The sequence below is a fragment of the Bactrocera tryoni genome, chromosome 2 (assembly GCF_016617805.1).
Source record: "Bactrocera tryoni isolate S06 chromosome 2, CSIRO_BtryS06_freeze2, whole genome shotgun sequence".
Classification (NCBI taxonomy): Eukaryota; Metazoa; Arthropoda; class Insecta; order Diptera; family Tephritidae; genus Bactrocera; species Bactrocera tryoni.
In genome coordinates this window covers 18,081,790-18,103,197 of record NC_052500.1, presented here as the reverse complement: position 1 = coordinate 18,103,197, position 21,408 = coordinate 18,081,790, and the positions used below count along the sequence as shown (strand labels likewise).

General features: G+C 37.2%; 2 protein-coding genes and 1 non-coding gene across 8 annotated transcripts in view; 1 reads left to right on the top strand and 2 right to left on the bottom strand.

The window, feature by feature from the left end:
- LOC120769726 (zinc finger protein 62-like) overlaps positions 1-21,408 on the bottom strand; it is a 48,939-nt gene that overhangs the window by 21,921 nt on the left and 5,610 nt on the right. The window contains exon 4 of one of the 4 annotated variants that reach the window (XR_005704880.1): positions 18,031-18,189. Coding sequence is in view for 3 of the 4 variants with exons in the window: in XM_040096871.1 (XP_039952805.1) it covers positions 20,471-20,697 (227 nt within the window). In the remaining variant the exon portion in view is untranslated. Of the gene's footprint in view, positions 1-17,949; positions 18,190-19,910; positions 20,698-21,209; positions 21,250-21,408 lie in introns of those variants that run through there. The other 3 variants (XM_040096872.1, XM_040096871.1, XM_040096873.1) reach the window with 3 other exon arrangements.
- Positions 1,843-20,322, top strand: LOC120769724 (WD repeat-containing protein 81). Of its 3 annotated transcripts, none has more exons than XR_005704878.1 (8): positions 1,843-2,777; positions 2,858-3,986; positions 4,049-5,871; positions 6,892-7,749; positions 7,810-7,985; positions 8,048-8,926; positions 18,482-18,782; positions 20,238-20,322. XR_005704878.1 is itself a non-coding variant. In XM_040096866.1 (8 exons), exons 1-8 carry the CDS (start codon positions 2,171-2,173, stop codon positions 11,028-11,030), a joined length of 6,303 nt encoding a protein of 2,100 aa, XP_039952800.1. In that variant the 5' UTR covers positions 1,846-2,170; the 3' UTR covers positions 11,031-11,200. The 3 variants fall into 3 exon arrangements, 1 of the variants encoding a protein (XP_039952800.1); XR_005704879.1 differs by lacking the exon at positions 20,238-20,322 and adding an exon at positions 19,202-19,307; XM_040096866.1 differs by lacking the exons at positions 18,482-18,782; positions 20,238-20,322 and adding exons at positions 10,124-10,719; positions 10,796-11,200 and having other exon boundaries at positions 1,846-2,777.
- On the bottom strand, positions 19,060-19,130 carry Trnag-gcc. Its single transcript has one exon. It is a non-coding gene; the product is annotated as a tRNA-Gly (tRNA).

Genomic DNA, 21,408 nt, shown 5'->3' with positions numbered 1-21,408 from the left:
TATTGAGTCGATTTTAATTGGTCATTATTGGCGATATGAATGATTAATGGCGGTTATAATAAAGAAGCTAATGTTTACACAAGCACATTTATATTTACACCATAGAATTTTATTTTCAAACACATATACATACATACATATGAATGTATGATTCTTTACGTTTTTTATGATCAGAAACTGTTTTTCCCTAAATATGCGTATATGTATATGCATATGTACATATATATTTTGTTAACTAATATAAAAAATTTATTACGTATGTACATACATAACTATAATCATAAACCTATGTATGTACATACATATGTATATGTTGAAGAAATTAGATGTATGTACGTATAAATAAAATTCAGAAAGCTGCTATAAAGTCTAGCGACCTTGTCGTTTATTGAATTCGTCCATATAGTCATATGCGTAGGTATAAACAGACTGCTCTGTGCCTCCTCAAGGGAGTAAAGCCGTCACACTATTGCTTAGCGATATTTTTTTGCAGAAGACGAAATCTTTCCACATTCAAAATCGTAGAGCAACCTACCCCAACCAGGATGCTGCCTTCCTGTCCTTGCAGTCAAAAAACAGTAGCCATTACCTAATATTAATGGATAGAAGATGTCGCCACCCCTGTTGTATTTGTTGTAGCAGTTGTCTAAACCCTATTTGTGTGGCAAGGCTCAAGTTAGTTGTCATCGCAATCAGATAGGATCAGAGGCCCTGCAAACGCTCGGGGCCGGACCTTAGGGAGAGGGATGTTGAATGATGGGTGCATGAGGAACATATATGTATGTATTTGGTATTTCGGAGTTGATTCTGGATAGGAGTAAGAGTTTAACTTGGTGCAATACGCATAATGAAGTTGCGCAAGATTCCCAAGCCAACTCGAACTTCTCTCAAACAACTCTTCGCCGCCTGAATGTCAGCATTCCTGGACCATTTGCCTCCTCCGGATGTTTTGTAACCTCTTGACTACAATTCATACAACGGCCACGATTAGCGTATTTCATAAGTTCAGAATTTTGTCTGACCTTTCATTGGTATTTCTTTGCGTTGATGTGTTGCTTCGAATTAAACATTATTATATGTACATATGTACATAGTACTTAAATATGTGATTTATTTCGTATTCTAATGTCTTTGAACTCTTATCACAATTTTACGAGATCCATACAGACTAATATACGCAAACACATCTTTACTTATAAATATAACAAAAAAACAAGCAAGAACCAAAAAATGTAAACAAATCTGGCCTTGAACTTTTGCAAAATATTTTTACAATAAACCTGTCACAAGCAAATTTTTTGTAGGGTAAAATAAAATAAATTTAAATACTGAAGGAAGGGTGAGCTGTAACTGTCTTCTATGAACCTTGAATTGAATTTTGTGTATAATCTATTTCTGACTTGCGGCTTATTAAGTAAAATCAAGTCCCCTATTATATACATATAGTAGATACCGTCTTACCGTAAATATTATATCATTTAGTAATAATTTTACAATTAACGGATATATTTGAACCATAAGCACGGAAATTTCTTAAATGCTGATTTGAAAATAAAATAAATTATTTAGTTGCTCACAAAAAGGTTAAATTTGTATATTGTAAATTCTGTGTCAACCTGTGGTTGTTTACTTTCTAACAGCTGATTTAAAATAGAGATGAATATCAGCTGCTCGATGCAAACATTTCGTGTTTATATATCGGGTGTTTAATTTTACTGCGAAATACGTAAATATGAATGATATTTCATTAATAAAACATATAGTAAACACAACTATGTACGATTTTTGTAAATCAACATAGAATAATGGTTGTTTTTACAATAAAATATTATGTTAAAAACGTATCGAAAAGTTATCGATAAGACTTTGGCGATCAAAAGTAATTCAACCAAATCGCAAAATTTCTTCTCACTGCAGAATGTAGCAAAATCTTCTTTGTTTTCAAGTAACAATCTTTAAAAAAGAAATAAGCCAAGCAAATGTTCTCGTATTAATAAAATATGTGAAAATATTTGTAAAATGGTGTTATGAGTTTGGCATAATTATATTTAACTTATGTTTAAGTTGAAGCTGTGCTTCAAAAATCTAATTACGAAAGTGCTGCTAAAAATTGGCCAACTACGTTGAAATGTTTATGTTTTGAAGAGTATACGTATGTATGTATTAAAAAATGAAAATGGATGTGATTTGCAATGAAATTGGTGTAAACATTCAACATTTGTGTGAAACCCCTGTATCTGGTCGTTATCAATTGATATGCGATAAGCAATGGTTACAAACGTTAGAACAGCGTCACAAAATTGCTCCATTTAATGTATGGCATAAACTCGATAGAAGAGCACATCCAAGTGATCCCTTAGACCATCCATGGACAAGAATTTTATTGCAAACTTACTTGAAGAAACCAAATGTAAAAGTATTCCCTCTGCAATGGCAATATGGCGATGGAAGCATAGAAGCAGCTGTAGAGGCTGAAGGCAGCAATCCGCTCACATATTCTCAAGCATTGTGCTTTGTAACCAATACAAATTTCAAAAATCTATGGGAGGCTGCATACAAACGTTATCCGGGTGCCAACGTTAAGTATGCCAAATCAACAACACCAACCGGTAGAACATTGAGCCCACCTTCAGCATGCGCCCTAGTTTCTTACGATGTGGTCTTGAAGGAACTGATACAACGTGTATACAATTGTCCTGTCATACATTGCCAGCTAGACAGATTAAGTGAAGATCAAAAATGCGAAAATATTAATGGAGTTGGAGAGGACTCAATTGGTAAGAGCAATTTGCTTACATATATAAGTGCATCGTTTTTATACGTTGATTTATTACTTTTACTTCTTTTAAACGTCCAGATCGTCATGCGAATATAATGCCAGCTCTTATCACCATAGAGACCTCAACTCACTTTTGCGTATTATTTTATCCACCCGCCATCGTCACCAGTCTCTACGATTGCATAACTTATTCGCCGTCGATATTGGGGAAATCTTACAACAAGTCGCTCTTTATTATCTATCAAATTATACAGCTTTCAAAGGCACTACAAGCGGCTGGCCTATTTTTGGGTGATATACGTCTACATGATATAATGGTGCGCGAAAATCTCTGGATACAAGTACTACCACGACTAGAGTCTTGCATATTGCGACCAAATCTGGCTGAACGTGGTGCCACATCACCCAGCGAAACTGCACACGGTGTTGATGGCGACAATTCCGTGGTTTTAGAAGAAAATGAAAATGGCAGTTATGTTTATGGTGGAAATGATGAAGATGGCGAAGATGACACTGCTGATTGCTCTAGTAACACAAAATTCGATTTACAGTTTGCATACGATTTGGATCAATTTACATTGCGTGAATACTGTGAGATGTGGTGCAATGGTCAACTTTCTAATTTTGATTATCTAACGATATTGAATAACGCTGCCGGCCGTGGACTTAATAATCCGGCCTACCATCACATAATGCCATGGGTAACTGATTTTACAGCACGCAATGGCCTGAATTGGCGTGATTTAACCAAAAGCAAATATCGACTGAACAAAGGTGATGTACATTTAGATTTAATGTTTTCACATGCCACCCATCAAGGTGTAAATGGTGTCGGAAGCACCGTGTCGGTAGGCGTAAGCAGTCAGGCACCTCATCATGTGTCGGATTTCCTTTCGGAAATCACATATTTTGTTTATATGGCACGTCGCACACCGCAAGAAGTGCTCTGCCAACACGTGCGTCCAATTTGGGTGCCTGCTGAATATCCCGTATCCATACAGCGCTTGCAACAGTGGACTCCGGATGAATGTATACCTGAGTTCTACTCCGATCCAATGATTTTTAAGAGCATTCACGAAGACTTGCCAGATTTAGATTTGCCTGCATGGGCCTCATGCCCTGAAGACTTCATTGCAAAACATCGGGAAGCTTTAGAATCCCAGTACGTCAGTGAGAGGCTACAACACTGGATTGATCTCAATTTTGGGTAATACATGACATGAAATTTTTGAATATAATGGGCTTTAATTTTTAATACAATATTTATAGCTACAAATTATCCGGAAAGGCTGCTGTCAAATCAAAGAATGTATGTTTGAGTTTGGTGGATCAACATAAAGAACTCTGCCAACGTGGTATTGTGCAACTGTTTACCACACCACATCCCGCCAAACGTTTCCCGTCACCGTGGTTCAATAAAATACCGCCACGCCTCAATCAATTGCTTGCTTCGCCGCGGTCTCCACGTTCCGGCAGCTCCACGCTGCGACCTAACGAGTCAAAACGTCTTGCTAAAAGCACAGAGAACCTTAATGTTAGCGAAACAACCAGTTTTCCAACAGAGCTCACTGCAGCAACAACTTCGCTTCGTCGTTCAGGTGCTTCTTCATCTTCGCCACGTATGTCCTTGCGTGCTAATAACACTGCTAGCGATATGTCAAATTCAAATTTCTATCCCAGCACCAATTTTATTGACTTGCCAAAAGATTATAATCCATGTGCGCTACTCCAATCTCTCGAAACAATGGAAACATTCTTCGCACGCACTTTTCCAAAACAAAAGCCTGCATCAAACACTTTGGAAAAGATTTTTCACAGTGATATGTTGTTTGATGCACACTCCTCAGAGAACTCATTTACCAATCGTCTCTTCCTAGATGATAATCCGAATGCCAACATACCGACCGTAACACAAAATAAGCATAAACCAAAAAGTCTATTGGCGCCAAGCCCAACCTATCTAAAAAAGCGTTCCATGAAACAGCTGCTCACTGAGAACCGCGAACGTGAGCTTCAAGTGTTGGGTTGCCTAATTGTAGAACTCTTTGCTATGCCGCGTCTGCGCGCAATGCTCATGAACGGCGTGAACGCCACCACCGAGGAACGTCTGCAAGCGTGTCGTACTGTGGCTAGCTTACACCGTCAAGATATACCAAAGTGTTTACGTTACACCGTCGCACTGTTGCTGCAACCACAAGTCGCCGTTGTGCTCACCGACAAGGGACTGCCAGCGCCAACATCCACTCAGCTGCTCGAACCAATATTCGCTAATCAATTGATACCGTTTCCATGTAATTTCTACGCTACCTATGCGCTTATACGTGCTTTGCATCAATTCGATTTGAACTCCTCGCTGCTGGAATTGTGTACACACTTCAATTGTAATGGTCGTGAGTGCGCCAAATACACCGACATGGATCGCCAGCGTGTGCTTTTCGAACGTAAAATAGCCGAGTGCAAAGTGATGTCATGTTGCGCGTACATCGGTCGTTTGTTGGAGCCCATTGGCTATGAGCAATTCTCTCCAGTGGAATTACTGCTGCCGCACATCATTGATTTGCTTTTAGATGAGCAGACATCGATATTAACTGCATGGAATTTATTCGATCCAGTGGCACAAGCGCTCGGCATTGTCAATACACAAAAGTACCTGTTATTGCCCATAATGAAATTGTACGATGTGGAGAGTTTTGAACGCGGCATGATTTCGGTGCGCACGCGCAGTGCGGATGCAGGCAGTGCAACCGGTGGACAAGTGCGCTTTTCCATGAGCAGTTCGTTCAAATCGCGCAAATCGGTTAAGCTTTACCATCACAGCTTTTTATTGCATTTGATTGTACGCTTCGGTTTGAAATGTTTTCTACACAATTTTATTGCGCCACTAATTGAGGCTGTTGGCGGTTACAAGGAACCGGAAGATGGTAATGGTTTCCACTATCACAGCTCTACGAACAATGGAGGTGGTGGTAGTCGTCGAACGAGTCGGAATTTAAATTATGCCTCTACAGAAGATGACATTTCTTTGACGTTAATGTCAACGGAGGGCGCGGACCAAAGTGTAGATGATACGACGCTGCATGTTAAAGTACCGGGTAAGTTTAACCTTTTTATTTGTAGCCCATTGAAGGTGTAGTGCTTAATTTTAACCATCATCTATTGTTGTTGTTGTTGTTGTCGCGTTAGCCAACATTCCTGAAATAATTCTGAGGAATGGTACCGAATTTACAGTCTTTACATCCCTTTCACTTCGATTTATATATGTATACTCGAATCGAAATGCTGTGCACTTTTAAATATTTGTGCCTCGAACACGGTATATTAAATTTATCATGAAGTGTTTAAGATAGCGAAGAAATCTTTATGATCCCTAAACAACGATGACAACATCTGACGAGTCGACGTTATGAGTTTTCGAGAGAAAGGTTCTGCGGAAGATTTACGGTCATGGCAACGGCGAGTACCGCATTCGATGGAAGATGAGCTGTACGATATATACGACGACATTGGGACATATTAAGAGACAGCGGCTATGTGGTCCGAATGGACGAAAACACTCGAGCTCTGAAAGTATTCGACCCATTACCTGCCAGGGAAAGCAGGGGAAGAGGAAGACTTCCACTCTGTTGGACAGACCAGGTGGAGAAGGTATCATCAAATTGTGAAAAGAAGAAACGACTGGCGCGCTGTTGTAAACTCGGCTATAACCGAATAAGCGGTGTCTACGCAAATAAAGAAGAAGAAGAAACAACTTCGCCTTAAAAGTCACTGATTCGAAACCGATTATAGACCCATAGTCTTTTAGGCAAAGTTGTTCAGATTGATCCGTAGAACATTTCTCGCATATACGATTTTCGGCTTTTTTTTTTAAGACAACACTACAAACTTCGAACAAATTGTTTAAATCGGACTAGTATAGCATATAGCAGTCATACAAACTGGTCGATCAAAATCAAGTTTCTGTATGAAAACTTTTTTATTTGTAAAGGGTATATGTAATAGTTCCGGTGCAACCGAAGTTAACGTTTTGGTTGTTTATCTCTTTTATAAGTTGATTTAAAAATCGAAAAGTGAAATTTTATTATTTTTGTCCAATTTTTTCTTACCATTACTAGCTACAAACACCTCGAAACAGGAAGTAGAAGACGTTTTCAGTTTTGATGATGATGCCAACTCGGATCACATCTCAAATTCGGGTACCAGTGAAAATAAGTCGATCGACTCTTTTGACATGCGGCCGACACCTGCCGAAGAAGCTAAAGAAGATTACAACCAAAGCGAAACAGCATCAGAGAAATTGGCAATTTCAGAGATTATCTACGGTTCAAAAATGTCAAACGCATCATTGGAGGACGCCGATAAGGTCTCCTTGAACAGTCAATGCGCAACTGATTCACCCACCGCACAGCTTGGCGCCAAATCGCCTACAATTGAAATACCTGCCAGCGCCATTAGGCGCAGTTATCAATTAAACACCATCGACTGTGACATCGGCTCGCGCAAAAGTATCGATTCGTTTGAAATTATCACACAAGCCGTGGAAGAGGAGCAGAAACAATTGAAATCGCAACAAATTGCCGCCGACAGAACACAACTGCACGCCGAAAACAAGGAGACGAAGACGGAGGAGGAAAGTGAAATGCAAGCGCAAGTTGCATTGGACTCACTGCAAGCTTCGGTAATTTCGAAAATGTCTGAAGCTAAAGCGGCGCAAAATAATCGCATCTCCGAAATGAGCGCTGGGAGCTTGACGTGGCTAGCACACCGTTTGGGACCCTCGCTTACTTCGCGTTATATAACACGCAATCTACTCAAAATGTTGTCGTTGTGTTATGTTGGTCAAGAGAATTTGCTACCCGAAACGCATGAGCAAGCTGAGTTGCAAAATTTGAATTACTTTTCCATGTCGGACGCGCATGTTGTGGGCGATCGTAGCGCAGCGCGTGTCTTGGAGTGTCTGATGTCTATAGCGGGTATGTCATTAATGCTTCAATTGTTTCAAATTCCTTTATATATTTACCGTAATTTCACAGCACTGTTCGGCGAGGAAGTTATACTCGTACAATACTTTCCACATATAAGCGAACTGATCGCTTTGGGCTCGAAGCGCATAACACCCAGTCTCGAAGGCGCTATTATAAGCACACTACAATTACTTAAATATCTGGTGCCTTGTCTGATGGATGCCACAATAATGGAACACTTAAAAGTAGAATTTCAAAATTAAAAAAATTTTATCAAATACAATTCACACACACTTTTTCTTTATAGGAAACAATACTCAAAAATATGCTATTGCCAATTGTACGTATACTGGGCTCTACGCGACTTCTAATGCCCAGCGGCTATTTGGGCCGTTCGGTATTGGCACGTAAATGGTTGGATGCAGTTTATACGCTCTGTGTGCGTATCGGTCCCGATATGTCGAAAGAGCATTTATGCATACCAACGCTTAGACCGTACTTCCTCATTTTCGACAAGGCGTTTGGTATACGTGAGCAATTTGAAAATCAAACTGTGAGCCAACTTTCGATATCTCCACCAATTAATTGCTTTGGAAATGATGATGGCGCAAATTCCAGACGTGAGCGTGAAGAGATACGTGATGTGTTTAGTCCGGCGCTTGCACACATTTCATATTTGTCCTTCTTGCGTTTCTTGGGGGAGGCCATTATGCAACGTACCATTTGTAATTTGGAGTTTATCTTGACACTTTGCCATGAATTTGAGCAACCCGACTATAAATCGCAAATGACAAATGACATGTCGAACAATGATACGGTGGACAGTCCATCGAAGAGTAGAGATAATTTAACGGAACCAGAGCTTCTGGTGGCCAATAGTTTTGGTACAAACGTCATTGGTAATCGCCTTGAGGTGGTCAGTGGTGGCGCGGCAAGTCAATCGCAGCAAGAAGTCGGTCCCATGGAGGTGTTAGACATGGTCGCCTACAAATTTGAACACTTACCAACAGTGCGACATTTGAAGGGCAATTGGTTGGCTTATTGGCGCCATGAAATCAGTCGTTCGGACAAGGATACCATGTTGAATTTAAAACAAATCAAATTGCAATCTTTCGGTGGACACACAAATTCAGTGCGTTCAATTTTGGCATTGGACAACGAGAACAGTTTCATTTCGGCTTCGAAGGTAAGTGAAATTCTAATATAAATTATTTTTTTTCACTTATCATTTCGTTATCATCATTTGTATACCATTCCATTATCAATTCCGTTATTTTTTTTTAGAAGAAAACGAAAAAAATATTACTTGAAAAGCTTAAATTATTTTATAAAAAATTTCTGGTTGCTACCATATTTTTTATGGTGTTCGTCTTGATGTCTTCCATAATTGAGAGTTTTACTTTTTTAATAATCCTCCAAATGGTTTTATGTCAGATAGATATGCGAAGATTTGACCATTTTTACCAAGAAACGTTTTCGAAATATGTTTAAACTTTATGAAAAGAACCAAAACTCAATCAAAGGAGTACTCTATAGTAAATCCCTTTTTTTATAATTTTTTATATTGATAAAACACAACATTTTATACAGTGTTTATCCATTTATATCTAATATCCGAATTTTTCTGTCTTAATTGTTTACGGTATATCGGTCATGACTCAATAAGAAGCCAGAAAAAAGAACCGTACGCTATAATAAAATATGGCGTTCGAGTTTGCAGTTCTTGTCCTTGACTGAATATACACAATATGATATGCTTGCCGGCGATATCGAGAAATTATCACCTGTGAGATACTTGCTTATTCGAGTGAAATATGTGGAACTTGACACTTCGATAAAGTACCAAAAAATCCGTTATTTCATTCATGTCATTTTGATTTCCGAGGTACGAAGACCCGTCTTCCTTTTTTCAAACGAGGTTGCTAATCCTTGGCTGCATAAAATCCGGGTCGATTCCGGTAAGGTATTTAAAACCAGCTGTCGCGAGTATTCTTCTTTCTTCTCTCTTCAATCGCGTTCGACAACTAGCTTAACGCTGGTCATAAACATAATGCTGTTGAACTGACCGACTTCTGCAATTTTTTATATAGAAGTCTGTGAAAAGTTAGTTCAGTATATTTAATTAACTTCACGATGAAAGTGAGACGTTGAGCATTCCGTTAAACTTGGAAATGGATTTTTTATTTATTCATTTCAAAAAATTATTTTTATTATAAATTTTCGTTTTAAAGTTAAAGTGCATTAACAAACATCAAATATTGATTAACAAAAAATCACATTCCATACACAAAACATCATCAACAACCATATAAACAAAAATGTAAATATAAAACATGGGTGAAAAGTGAGCGAAAAGTGGAAAATATATGCAAATTTGTTACAGGATAAAACCGTTAAACTATGGTCGTTACGCAGCGAAGGCGACGGACGCAAGATGACCTCCTGTCAATTCACCTACACAGCACACAAAAAATCCATACACTCACTTGCTTTCCTAGAAGCCTCCCGCCTTGTGGTCTCCTGCGATGCCGGTGTACATATCTGGGATCCGTTCATCGGACGTCCGTTGGGTGTACTCGATGCGCCCAAACACAATCCAATAACCGTTGTTAAAGCACTGCCCTCACCAAGTCCACTTATTTTGGCCGGCACCGCTGAATCTTCGGTGAAAATAATCGATACACGTTGCATGCAATATGTGAACGAGTGGCGTGTGAGCAACGGCACAACGCAGGGCAATGCCACAGTACGTTGCTTGACGGTTGCACCATCGGGCAATTGGCTAGCCGTAGGACTATCCTCGGGCAGTATTGTGATGTTGGATACCCGTACGGGTTGCATATTAAACGCTTGGCGTCCAATGGAATGCGATTTGTTGCAGTTAGCGGCACCTAACGATCAGCAGTTGATCAGCTCAGCACTGGACCACAGCTTGGCGGTTTGGCATGCCACAGATGGTATATTGCATTATCAGCTCAAGTAAGTTTTTTTGTGTTTTTTTTTACACTGCTATTGCATTTTCAATATTCCATTTAATTATTTTATGTTCTTGTAGACCACCCGCCGAGCCAGCGCACTTCCTCCAAACCATCGAATCTGAGTTGATTTATGCGACCACAGGGAATCGTATCGGTATTTATGCGGACATTGGCAGTTCTCACGCCACGCACACAGTGACAAAATTGCGCGCAGAAACATTCCGTGGTGTGCTCACATCGCTGGCGGTTTTACCCTTGAATCGCACCTTTTTAGCCGGCAATGAAAGTGGAAATATTGTGCTTTTATGTTAGTTCGTAAATGTTTTTAAATACACAAAAACGAAAATCAAGTTTTGATTTGCAAAATTAACCAAACAAAAATCGAAATTATTAGCACTTTTATGTAAGTACTATACATACTTACATATTTGGTGAAGGTAGTACTCAGTAGTACTTGTTTGTTATTGTTTAAGTGTGTATTTTTTCTTTATAAAAAAAAACCAAATTGCTGTATGCACAGTTGTACGCGTAAACCATGCCTCCATACAAATGTTACAAATTATCGATAATTAATTTGAAGAGTTTTTGTGTAAACATTCCAATTATTTGACTTTAACATGCGAAAGTTATACATACAAACTCTTTAGGCTATTAAGTATAAGCAAAATAGAGTATACCTTTAATATTGTATTTTAATCGATAACCAAAAGACAAGTAAAATATACATACACAAATATAAAATATAAAATAAACTGTTTGCAAAAGCTTTTAAACATTTAGTTTACATATTTTTATAGTCATCTTTGTTACGCCAAATCTTGGAACGTTGTGAATAGCACCAAAATTTCCATAAATCAAATCAAGAACACGAACTGATGTGCGACTTTAAGCGATATTGCCTTGAATTAATCAGCATAACTTGATGTTGCTTTCACATTAAATTTTTTTTAGCAAAAAGCATTGCTAAAGCAATGAGCTGAGGTTTGGCGCAAGAAAGGTGGCGCTCATTAGTTTTATAAACGTTAATACGCGGTTTTCCTTTCTCAAATATTATTTTATATACACATACATTTTAAATTTGCGTAAAACTTAACCGGTTTTTGTCCTGTCTTAAGGGACTACATTGGTTTCCTCGAGCAAAAACAGCCTATAGTGATTGAAAAAAACTTTTCGTTCAAGACCTTGTAAATTATGTATATTTCGAAACCTGAGTAAAATTTCATTAAGATTGATAGATGACTTGGCAAGAAATCTTGACAACCGACTTTGAAAACACAGTTTCGTTGATCTCGAGCTCGTAACTTCATCATATCGTATCAATTTGAGCGTTTAGAACAATATTCCAGAGACGTTATAGAGTTAAATGAAAAAACAAAAATGATTTTTTTAAGCCGCGAAATTTTAAAAATATTTTTCTATTAGTAGTTTTCACTTTGTTAGGTAGAGGTTAACTTATTTATTATATAAAAACCTGCCAAAACTTATACAACACTCCATTTGGTCGATAACATCAAGACGAACATCATAAATTTCTCTCCATTTTGATATATCGATATATCAATATATTAATTCTTATAAAATAGCACCAAATATTACTTTTTTGTAAAGCTAATTCTCAAAATTAAAAAATCGAAAATAATTCTCCGTCCTTAGCTGTTGAAGTGAGAACTATTTTTAGAAAAATGTTTCTTATTAGAAAAACGTTTTCTTCTAAAGAATTAAGCTTCTTTTTAGATAGTGGGGTTTTTTTTTAAAGAATACGTTTCTTTTTAGAAAATATGTTCCTTTTTACAGAGTATATTTATTTGTAGATAATATGTAACGGGTTTTTCAATAAGAGTTTTTGTTTTTAAATAAAAAAAACGGTTTGGGATATCAATAAAATTCTTTATTCCTGTGAAAGTATATTCGATGCCATTATGTATGGAACTCGATTTCTTTTACACGGGCACGCTTGCAGAAGTCCAAATGCTGATCCCTATTTTCGAGGGCTTTCAAGCATAAATCGACCGATATTGCTGCGAATTTCACGCTCGATATTCGTACGAGGTTCATCAATCGTCGCTGGCTTGTTGACATAGACCATAGACTTTACGTAGCCCCATAGGAAATAATCTAGCGGCGTCAAATCGCACGACCGAGGCTGCCAATTGACTAGGTAATTTCGTGAGATAACACTTTCACCAAACTTAGTTTTCAATAAATCGATTGTGGCATTTGCTGTGTGGCTTAAGGCGTCGTCCTATTGGAACCACATACTGTCCAAGTCCAAATCATCCAATTCGGGCCAAAATATTCTGTTATTATTCACAGTAGCGTGCCGTTCTTGATTATCACGGAAGAAGTACAGCCCAGTGACACAGCCGGCCAATAAAACGAGCCAAACTGTAATTTTTTCGGGATGCAATGATAACTCATGGAATAGGTGTGGATTGCCGTCTGACCAAAAAGCATATTTTACTTATTGTGGAGCCGTTCAGCCAGAAATGAGCCTCGTTGCTGATGATGATTTTTCGATGAAAATCGGGATCATTTTCAAGTTATGCCTTAGTCCAATTCACTAACATACGACAATTCTGGTCAAGCGGCTTCAGTTCTTGCGTCAATTTGATCTTGTAAGGATGTAGGCTAAGATATTTTCGCGAAATTCGCCACAACGGCGTCATAGAGATGCCCAAAGCTTGAGAATGACGTGTGAGAGACTCATTCGGGCCTTCCAGTTTTTGTTGTTGTAGCGGTAGAAATCTGCCGAGTTCAGAGTCCTTGGCCGGATAAAAATCCCGGTCCGTTCCGGTTAGGAAGACTCGACTGTCGTGGGAAAATTTTGGGTCTTTATCAATCGATGCGCTAGCGGCAGCAATATTCTCGACACTACGCGCACTTCTTTGTCTTACTGGCACGGGAACATTTTGTACTGAGCCTGTGGATCCACCCTCAATTGTTGATCTGACAGGACGATTATGGTTTCGGTAGCAAATTTTAATAATTTCGACTGGTTATTGGCTCGTATATCTTTCCATGATGAAATGGCAAGAATTACTGAAGAGAAATGTCAAATAAATGTGGCGTCGGGGTCCGTTTGTAGCGTCCCTATTGAAAAACCCGTTATCTTTTAAAAAATTAGGCTTATTTTTAGAAAGTAGGTTTCTTTGAAGAGAATATATTTTTTTTTAGAGAATAATAGGTTTCTTCGTATAAAATGTGATTTTTTAGAAAATAAATTTCTTTTAAGAAAAAAGTTTCTTTTTAAAATAAGTTTCTTTTTTAAAATAAGTTTATTTTTTAAAATAATTTTTTTTTTTAGAAAATAGATTGTTTATTGGCATTCTATCCAGCCTAGTAGATATTCATTTGTGCTTCTGGGCCACCCTAATAAATTTATATTAGTATATTCAATAATTTCCTCCTCAATGAGCTTTGCAGTAAGACATAAATACATATGGTATATAAGTATGTATGTATATATATATTGTATTTATTTATACATGCGAGGAACAAGTTCACCGATGTTCCTGCAAGTGACTAAAGTCACTTTGTTTCTTTGGCCTTTTTTGTTTTTGTTCAAGCAGTATAATATCCCATATGCGGTCTTACAGCAAAAGCAGGATGATCAACAGCTGCCGTACCAAAGTGAGCAACAGCGACAACGACTAACGTACATACATACATATGTATTTATTTATAAACTGCATTGATAGGGTTCGGTTTGCAGTTGCTAAGCTCTCATATGGACAACTATCGATATGCATACAAGCATACTTATAAAAATATATGCACATGCATACACACTCGTGTACATACATACATATGTATATAGCATTAATGATATTCTCGATGGAGGATCAACACAGGCGAAACTGTTGACTTCTACTTTCAAGTTTGTTTCCACTTGTGTCTTAGCCTTCTTTGCCAGCATCATTTTGTGCAATTCTTATTTTATATTTTTTTATGAGTTTGATTACGGAAATTTTTTACACATGGACGATTCATAAGCATGTATGTATATGTATATATTTGCCTGCATGCATGCACTTTCTCTGGAGTTCTTGCACAATACTTCTGTTGGCCTGTTACTCTTAGGATTTGCAGAGGACAATAGTGCGTCTAAATTTTGTGACCCACTCACCACAAAGCAAGTGGTTAGCAGTGATAAGTACGCGCTGCCCAATCTTTAAGGCATTCAAAGTCATCTCACCCAGTATCAATAGCACTTTTGGGGGTTGTTTGTAGAGTTGCATCAGGAGTAATTTTAAATGATTCCATCCATGTAAATATTATATGTATGTGTATGTATGTGTGATTGCATGTACATATGTATGTAAGTATGCTTGGTTGTACATGTATGCATCTTCGCATTAGTGCTTCGCTCTTATAAATAAGTACGCAATTCAATTTTGCGTGGAAAAGTGTTTTTGTTCGCCTTCGCCTTGAATCCAAATGATGTACTCAACTTTAATTTAAAATAGTTAATTGTTACATACTTTTGTCATGCCATCACTTGCCCTTTTAGGTGTAGTAGTAGTCCGACTTCAATGCAAAATGTTATGTTATTTTTTGTATAGCCCGAACAGGGTATATTAAGTTTGCTCCGAAATTTGTAACACTCAGAAGGAAACGTCGAAGATCCTATAAAAACTTCGTTCTGGATACTTTAGCAGGTTAAACTCCTACTTATCCAGAATAGACACCGATATATCCAATATACATATGTCCTGCGAACAATGAGTCTCCGCATGACACGGGCAACCTCTTTGCATGCCCCACCAACCCCACTCATATGACACCTCTCTCCCTTTGGTCCGACCCCGTCGAAACAGCACGTTTCTTGGGCCTTCCGTTGGATGTCGTCGACGACAACTTAGCTAATACTAGCCATCTAAACTGGGATTAGGTACCCGTTACAACAACATGCCAAGAATCGATGTTCGTCTCTCTGTCTTTCCGTCCCTACATAAGCGAGCTAATTTTTCTGATTTTGAGATCTTGATACGTTCTTTTCTCGCCAAGAAGCTACTCGTTATTTGTCGGAGCCGCCGATATCGGACTTTTATAGGATTTTGCTGTCATACGATTTATTATTCAACATAGTTAGGGTTATCATATTCCCTGATTTGTCAGGGAATTCCGTGATTTTGAGCTTCGGCACTGATTTCCTGATTTTCGTGAAAAATGCACTGATTCCCTGGTTTCCTCCTGAATCGGCGATTTTTTTCAATTACTATTCTTTTTTGAGCGAGTGCGTGAAAAAAAGTGAGCGTCAAAACATTTTAGTCTACTTGGACGTTTTGAAATTGCACGCCACGATTAGGATGCATTTAGATGAATCATATCATTCATGGTTGCGTTCCAAAACTCGACTGAGTTCAACTCGCGCAGGTTTTTTTCGGTATAAAATTCCTGCGCGAGTTGAACTCGGTTGAGTTTTGGAACGCACACCATATGATATCGCCATCATACATATGTACATAAGTATACCGACTTTACATATGCAACGGGACTGATTTTGACTGAGACCGGTAACCCTAACATAGTCGTACCGATTATAGCGACCTTCTAAGTTTTCAAAGCCATTTCCGTAGTACAATTTGTCTTACGCTTCAGTTTCGGTGATTAAATCTTTATTGTCCTTAAACTTCTTTCCTGTCCGTTTTAATAACGCAGTAGTTGACGTTGTTGGTTTTCCCTTTTCAAGATAATCTATGAGGACTATTTCCGGCGCATCTAAGTATGGATGCTATAAAACTTGCATAACATAGAGCTAAAAAATATACGGTTTTCCATATATTCGATTAATCGCGTACATTCTACTCGGATGGCCTACACTAAACTCCAGAACTAAATGTGAGAGACTTGACTTAGTCGTTCTGCCCCATCGGCGCAAGAATTTACTAGATCATTCGACAGTTCTGAGGTCCTATTCATAAAACCTCGTCTCGTTGTTGTTGTTGTAGCGGCAGAACTACCCTTCCCACGGCAGTCGGGTCTACGTAACCGGAACAGACCCGGATTTTAATCCGTCCAAGGACTGCAAACTCGGCAGATTTCTGCCGCTACAACAATAACATCCTCGTCTCGTCACCAGTAATGGTGCATTTGATGAAAAGGTTCTCAATGTAAGGTTGTCAAGCATCTCTCTTGCGAGGTCTACTCGAAGTCATTTTTGCAAAAAAAACTTATATCTTTTGGCAGGATTCCGGCACGCTTCACGACACGTCGTTTTTCAAGCGCAGTTTCAGTCACTAACATACATACATAGGTGAATGGGCGATTCGCACGAGGCAAGTTTTCGGTGACTTCTCGATATTTACTGAATGCTTTGTCTCACTCAAATACTTGTGTTCGTGATAAAGTATTTCAACGGTTCCGTAATCATGATTCCAATAAAAAAACAAAATTTCAAGCAAATTCGTTGTTCAATCTTTTTTCCATAAGAAAAATCGTCAGACACACCTTTCACGTTGTAAACCCAACACACTGATGGACACATGGAGATCAAACTTCTTCTTTATTAGCATAGACACCGCTTACGCGGTTATAGCCGAGTTTACACTAGCGCGCCAGTCGTTCTTCCTCTTCGCTGCTCGGTGCCAATTGGAGATTCCAAGCGAAGCCAGGTGGTGGAGAAGGACCACCAACGGACTGGAGGTTTTTCTCTGCTTTCCCAGGCGGATACTTCGTCGAATACTTTCAGAGTTGGAGCTTTTTCGTGCATACAGTTTAAATTGACCAAACGGAGTCTACTTTGACCAAATTGTACAGACCCACGCATTGCTGTTGTGAGTTGTGAACTTGCACCGCAAAGTTATTTTGTATATTAATTGGGTCAGCAATCTCTATAGACTTCATTTTACGATGAGCCAAAATATTTTTTTTTTCGTTCGTAACTTCCTTTTGTACGTCTATTTTTTATTTTTGTTTTCTCTCTCCAAAAAAAAATTATTAATTAAGTATCTCTAAAATTATTTCTGTTTGGTTTCTTATCCCTTTGTTTTTATAAAAAAAATTGTTTCACGGAAAAATTTATTTTATACATATGTAATATGTATGTATGTATGTATATAATAATATAGTTTTATAATAATTAATATTCCTATATTGATCTCTTAAAAAGTCCTTACACAACATAAGAGCATATACATACTTATGTATGTATTATTTAAATATAACGACTTAACATAATACATAACATTGACCCGACAACATAACATAAACTTAACATACATACATGTAATATTCTCTGTATTACCGATTTACTTACATACATATGTACATACATACATATATACAAATATCAAGTTTTGTTTAATATTACCTGGTTCGCTTTATGTGGACATAGGACATGTTGGTTGCGCTCGAAGTTAACAACAACAGCTCGTTTAGCACCCCACTTAACAACCCATTTTCCCTGATGAAATTCAGGTTAAGCTCGGTAACGTGCACCCCAATGTTGGTTAGTTAGCAAAAAGAAAGACTATGGATGCTTATTGTTATTAACAAAATTAAAATCATATTTTAAATAGATTTTTATAAAATTTATAATTCATATAAAAAATATTAAACATTTTAATTTTAATAAAATGAATAATGATTATTTAAATATATCAAGCATTCGAGTTAAAAAGCAGGTGGATTATTTTTTTATGTACATATATAAATATTAAAATTTACGTAATTCTTAATAATTACTTTTATTTAAACTAAATAAGCTAAATAAACTTGTTTACAAAACAAATCATTAAACATTTCCCCCGTACACCAAACAGATCGACTGAAAATTATTTCACAACAATAAATGCGATGACGACGTTGAGAGAGAAAAATCGCATGATGGAATTTTGGGAATCTGAAAACTTCAAAGAATTGTTGCATGATATGCCATTTGTACCAGGGCAACATGGTCAGCAGCAGCGAGAGTCCCATTGCATGTAGCAGCGAAGCAGTATGTCAAACTCGTGTACTCGTGTATAATGTGTGGAATTTCAAGTCTCTACGTACCGGCGAATGAATGAATGAATGTCATGGCACGCAAAGGAATGCGAATGCAGACACACACACGCATTAAAGGTAAGTAAGTGTTATTGGACCGGTATGTCATAATGGTTTTGTTGGCTTTGTGAAGCATTGTTGTTGCGTGTAATTTGTACGCTGTATAAGCATGAATTAGCTTGCATGTGTATAGCATGAAACATATTTTTGTATATTTTATTGCATGCGAAAGATTCAGTGGTTTTGCTCGCCCGCAATGCGTTGTAAAGAAAATATAGAAAAGAAAACAAAAACAAAATGTGAAAAAATATTATAAAAAGAGAAAAGTAAAGAAAAAAAAATGAAAAAAGTAAATTGCATCGGCCGGGAATCGAACCCGGGCCGCCCGCGTGGCAGGCGAGCATTCTACCACTGAACCACCGATGCTTGTATTTCCCTCTTTGTAATTTGTTTACTTATAACACGTGTTTGGCATTTGCCCATGCTTTGATATTTAGTCGCCATGTCTCTCACCGCAGTATTTAGCGAAGTCGCACAACACTTTAGCAGCCAATGAAAATATGGAAGGCAATTATGTGTAACTGTAGTAGGGTAGGCGTACCAATGTTATTTGCGTGCACAACGCCACGTGTTTTCATTAATTATTATATTTTGTTGAAATATACATATATTTATAAGTAGAAATTTTTTTTTATTACTTTAAATTTGACTTAAACCTTCATATTTAACTTTTTTACAAACATTTACACACTGCTTACAGCAATTTTAAACTGAAAAAAAATTTATTAAAACAAATAAATTTTAATATATAAAATAATATGTATTTTCTTTAAAAATGTTCTTTTTTTTTAATAAAAAGCAAAATTTTTTATACATAAATTTTTAAAGATTTAATTCCGTAGAAAAAAAGTGTCCGACCACCCTAGCGTGCGCTCTGCTGCGCACACACACTCGCACATACATGCAGGCTGCGCTGCCCGCAAATTTGCGGCAGCGAAAAAACAGCGAGTTGCCTACTTGCTGATTCTGGGCGCCTAGTACCAAACGATTAAATTCAGTTTAACCATCCACCGAGCAATTTGCGCTGCGCCGACGTCGACTGCGTATATTGACTGCGAGCACGTTAACAGGCAAAATGCATATTTTAGACACTGTAAATACGAAATACTCACTTTTTGCTATTTTTCCAATAAATTTGGTACAACCTCGTGTTTTATTTTTTATTTCTATTATTTTTTGTTCAATATAAATAAAATTGTAATACGTTTTTTCGCATATATCTGTGCATACACATACTTTATACTTTTATCCATAGTGTAGGCAAAATATTTTGCCATGGTAAAGTGGCACGCGTTGGCCATTCATTCAATTATACTCATTGTCATCTGTAAGAGTATAAGCTGTGGGTAAGAACACCACACACACACATGTTCCATGGCTTACTCTGGGCGCGTGTGCAAGCCAACAGCCGGTGTGCACATATTGGTGTACTATATGTATCTAATAATTTTGTTTTGCTTTCGTATCTAACAGCTTTCTATTGGATTCGATGTGCGGATACTGTTTGGTGTTGAGCTGTGCATCGCGCTATTATTCCTGTCAGCTTGATAAGAATGTTTGTTGTCGTGTCTGCGAGGCGACAGTCAAAAAATAGTAGCAGCAGGCAGTTCTAGCTAGACACTATGTAGACAAAGAAACGCACATCCGTCAAACGTTTTGGTCGTCGTTGGCACAAGCAATCCGCGTGGATATATTGATGATAGCACTTATGTGGCGGTGACCAATGAATGGCGCGTGCGAGCTGACCAGTTGGCGTTGCGATATGTACACATGAAGAATCCAGCAAACAGCAATTGGCAATGGAAATCCAAACGTCGTGCGATGTGAAGGATTAGCTCGTAAATTTTTACATATTTACATATAAATATGATTGTTACACATATACAATACATTTTTGATTGGCGATTTTTAGGAATTTTTGAAATATTGCGATCTTTAAATAACAAAATTTAAATCAATTAACACATCAATGCCAAGAAGACGTCTAACCCTTACGCAAACATATGACAAATTGCAAATACATTCATATACATATAAATATTAAATTTAGGATAAAATTAATTTATGGTATGTTAAAAGCTTATTTCTTAGCTATTAAAAGCATGTTTTGGACACAAATTGTGTTTGTGCATAAAAATACAATTTAGTGTGGGTAATATCTACATACAAAAATTAACTTAAAAACTTAGTTTTTTTTCAATTAAAAAAATTTCAAATTCTTCACAGGATTGTTTGTAAATATTTTTAAAATTAATTGATTATGAAAAACAGATAAAATTGCCGGAATTAACCCGAAATAACTATTTCTTTTAAAATTCCGAATTTGTACGTAATTTTCATTTTTTTTTAGTTTTTGATAAAATATACAAATAATTTTTGAAAAACTTCACTTTTAATGTAAAATATTGAACTAATAAATAGTAAAAAAAATTGAAAGTACTTAAACGAACTTTTAGCGATAGAAACTTAAGTTTTTAAATATTTACTGAAAAATAATATTCAAAAGTAAAAACAAAACTAATAAAAACTTAGTTTTTAAATATTTTAAATAAATTTCTATAAATTGGCAATAATTGCAATGAAATTGTTAATCACATTTTTATCTTCAGCTACAAAATTATGATAAATGACTAAAACCTATCTA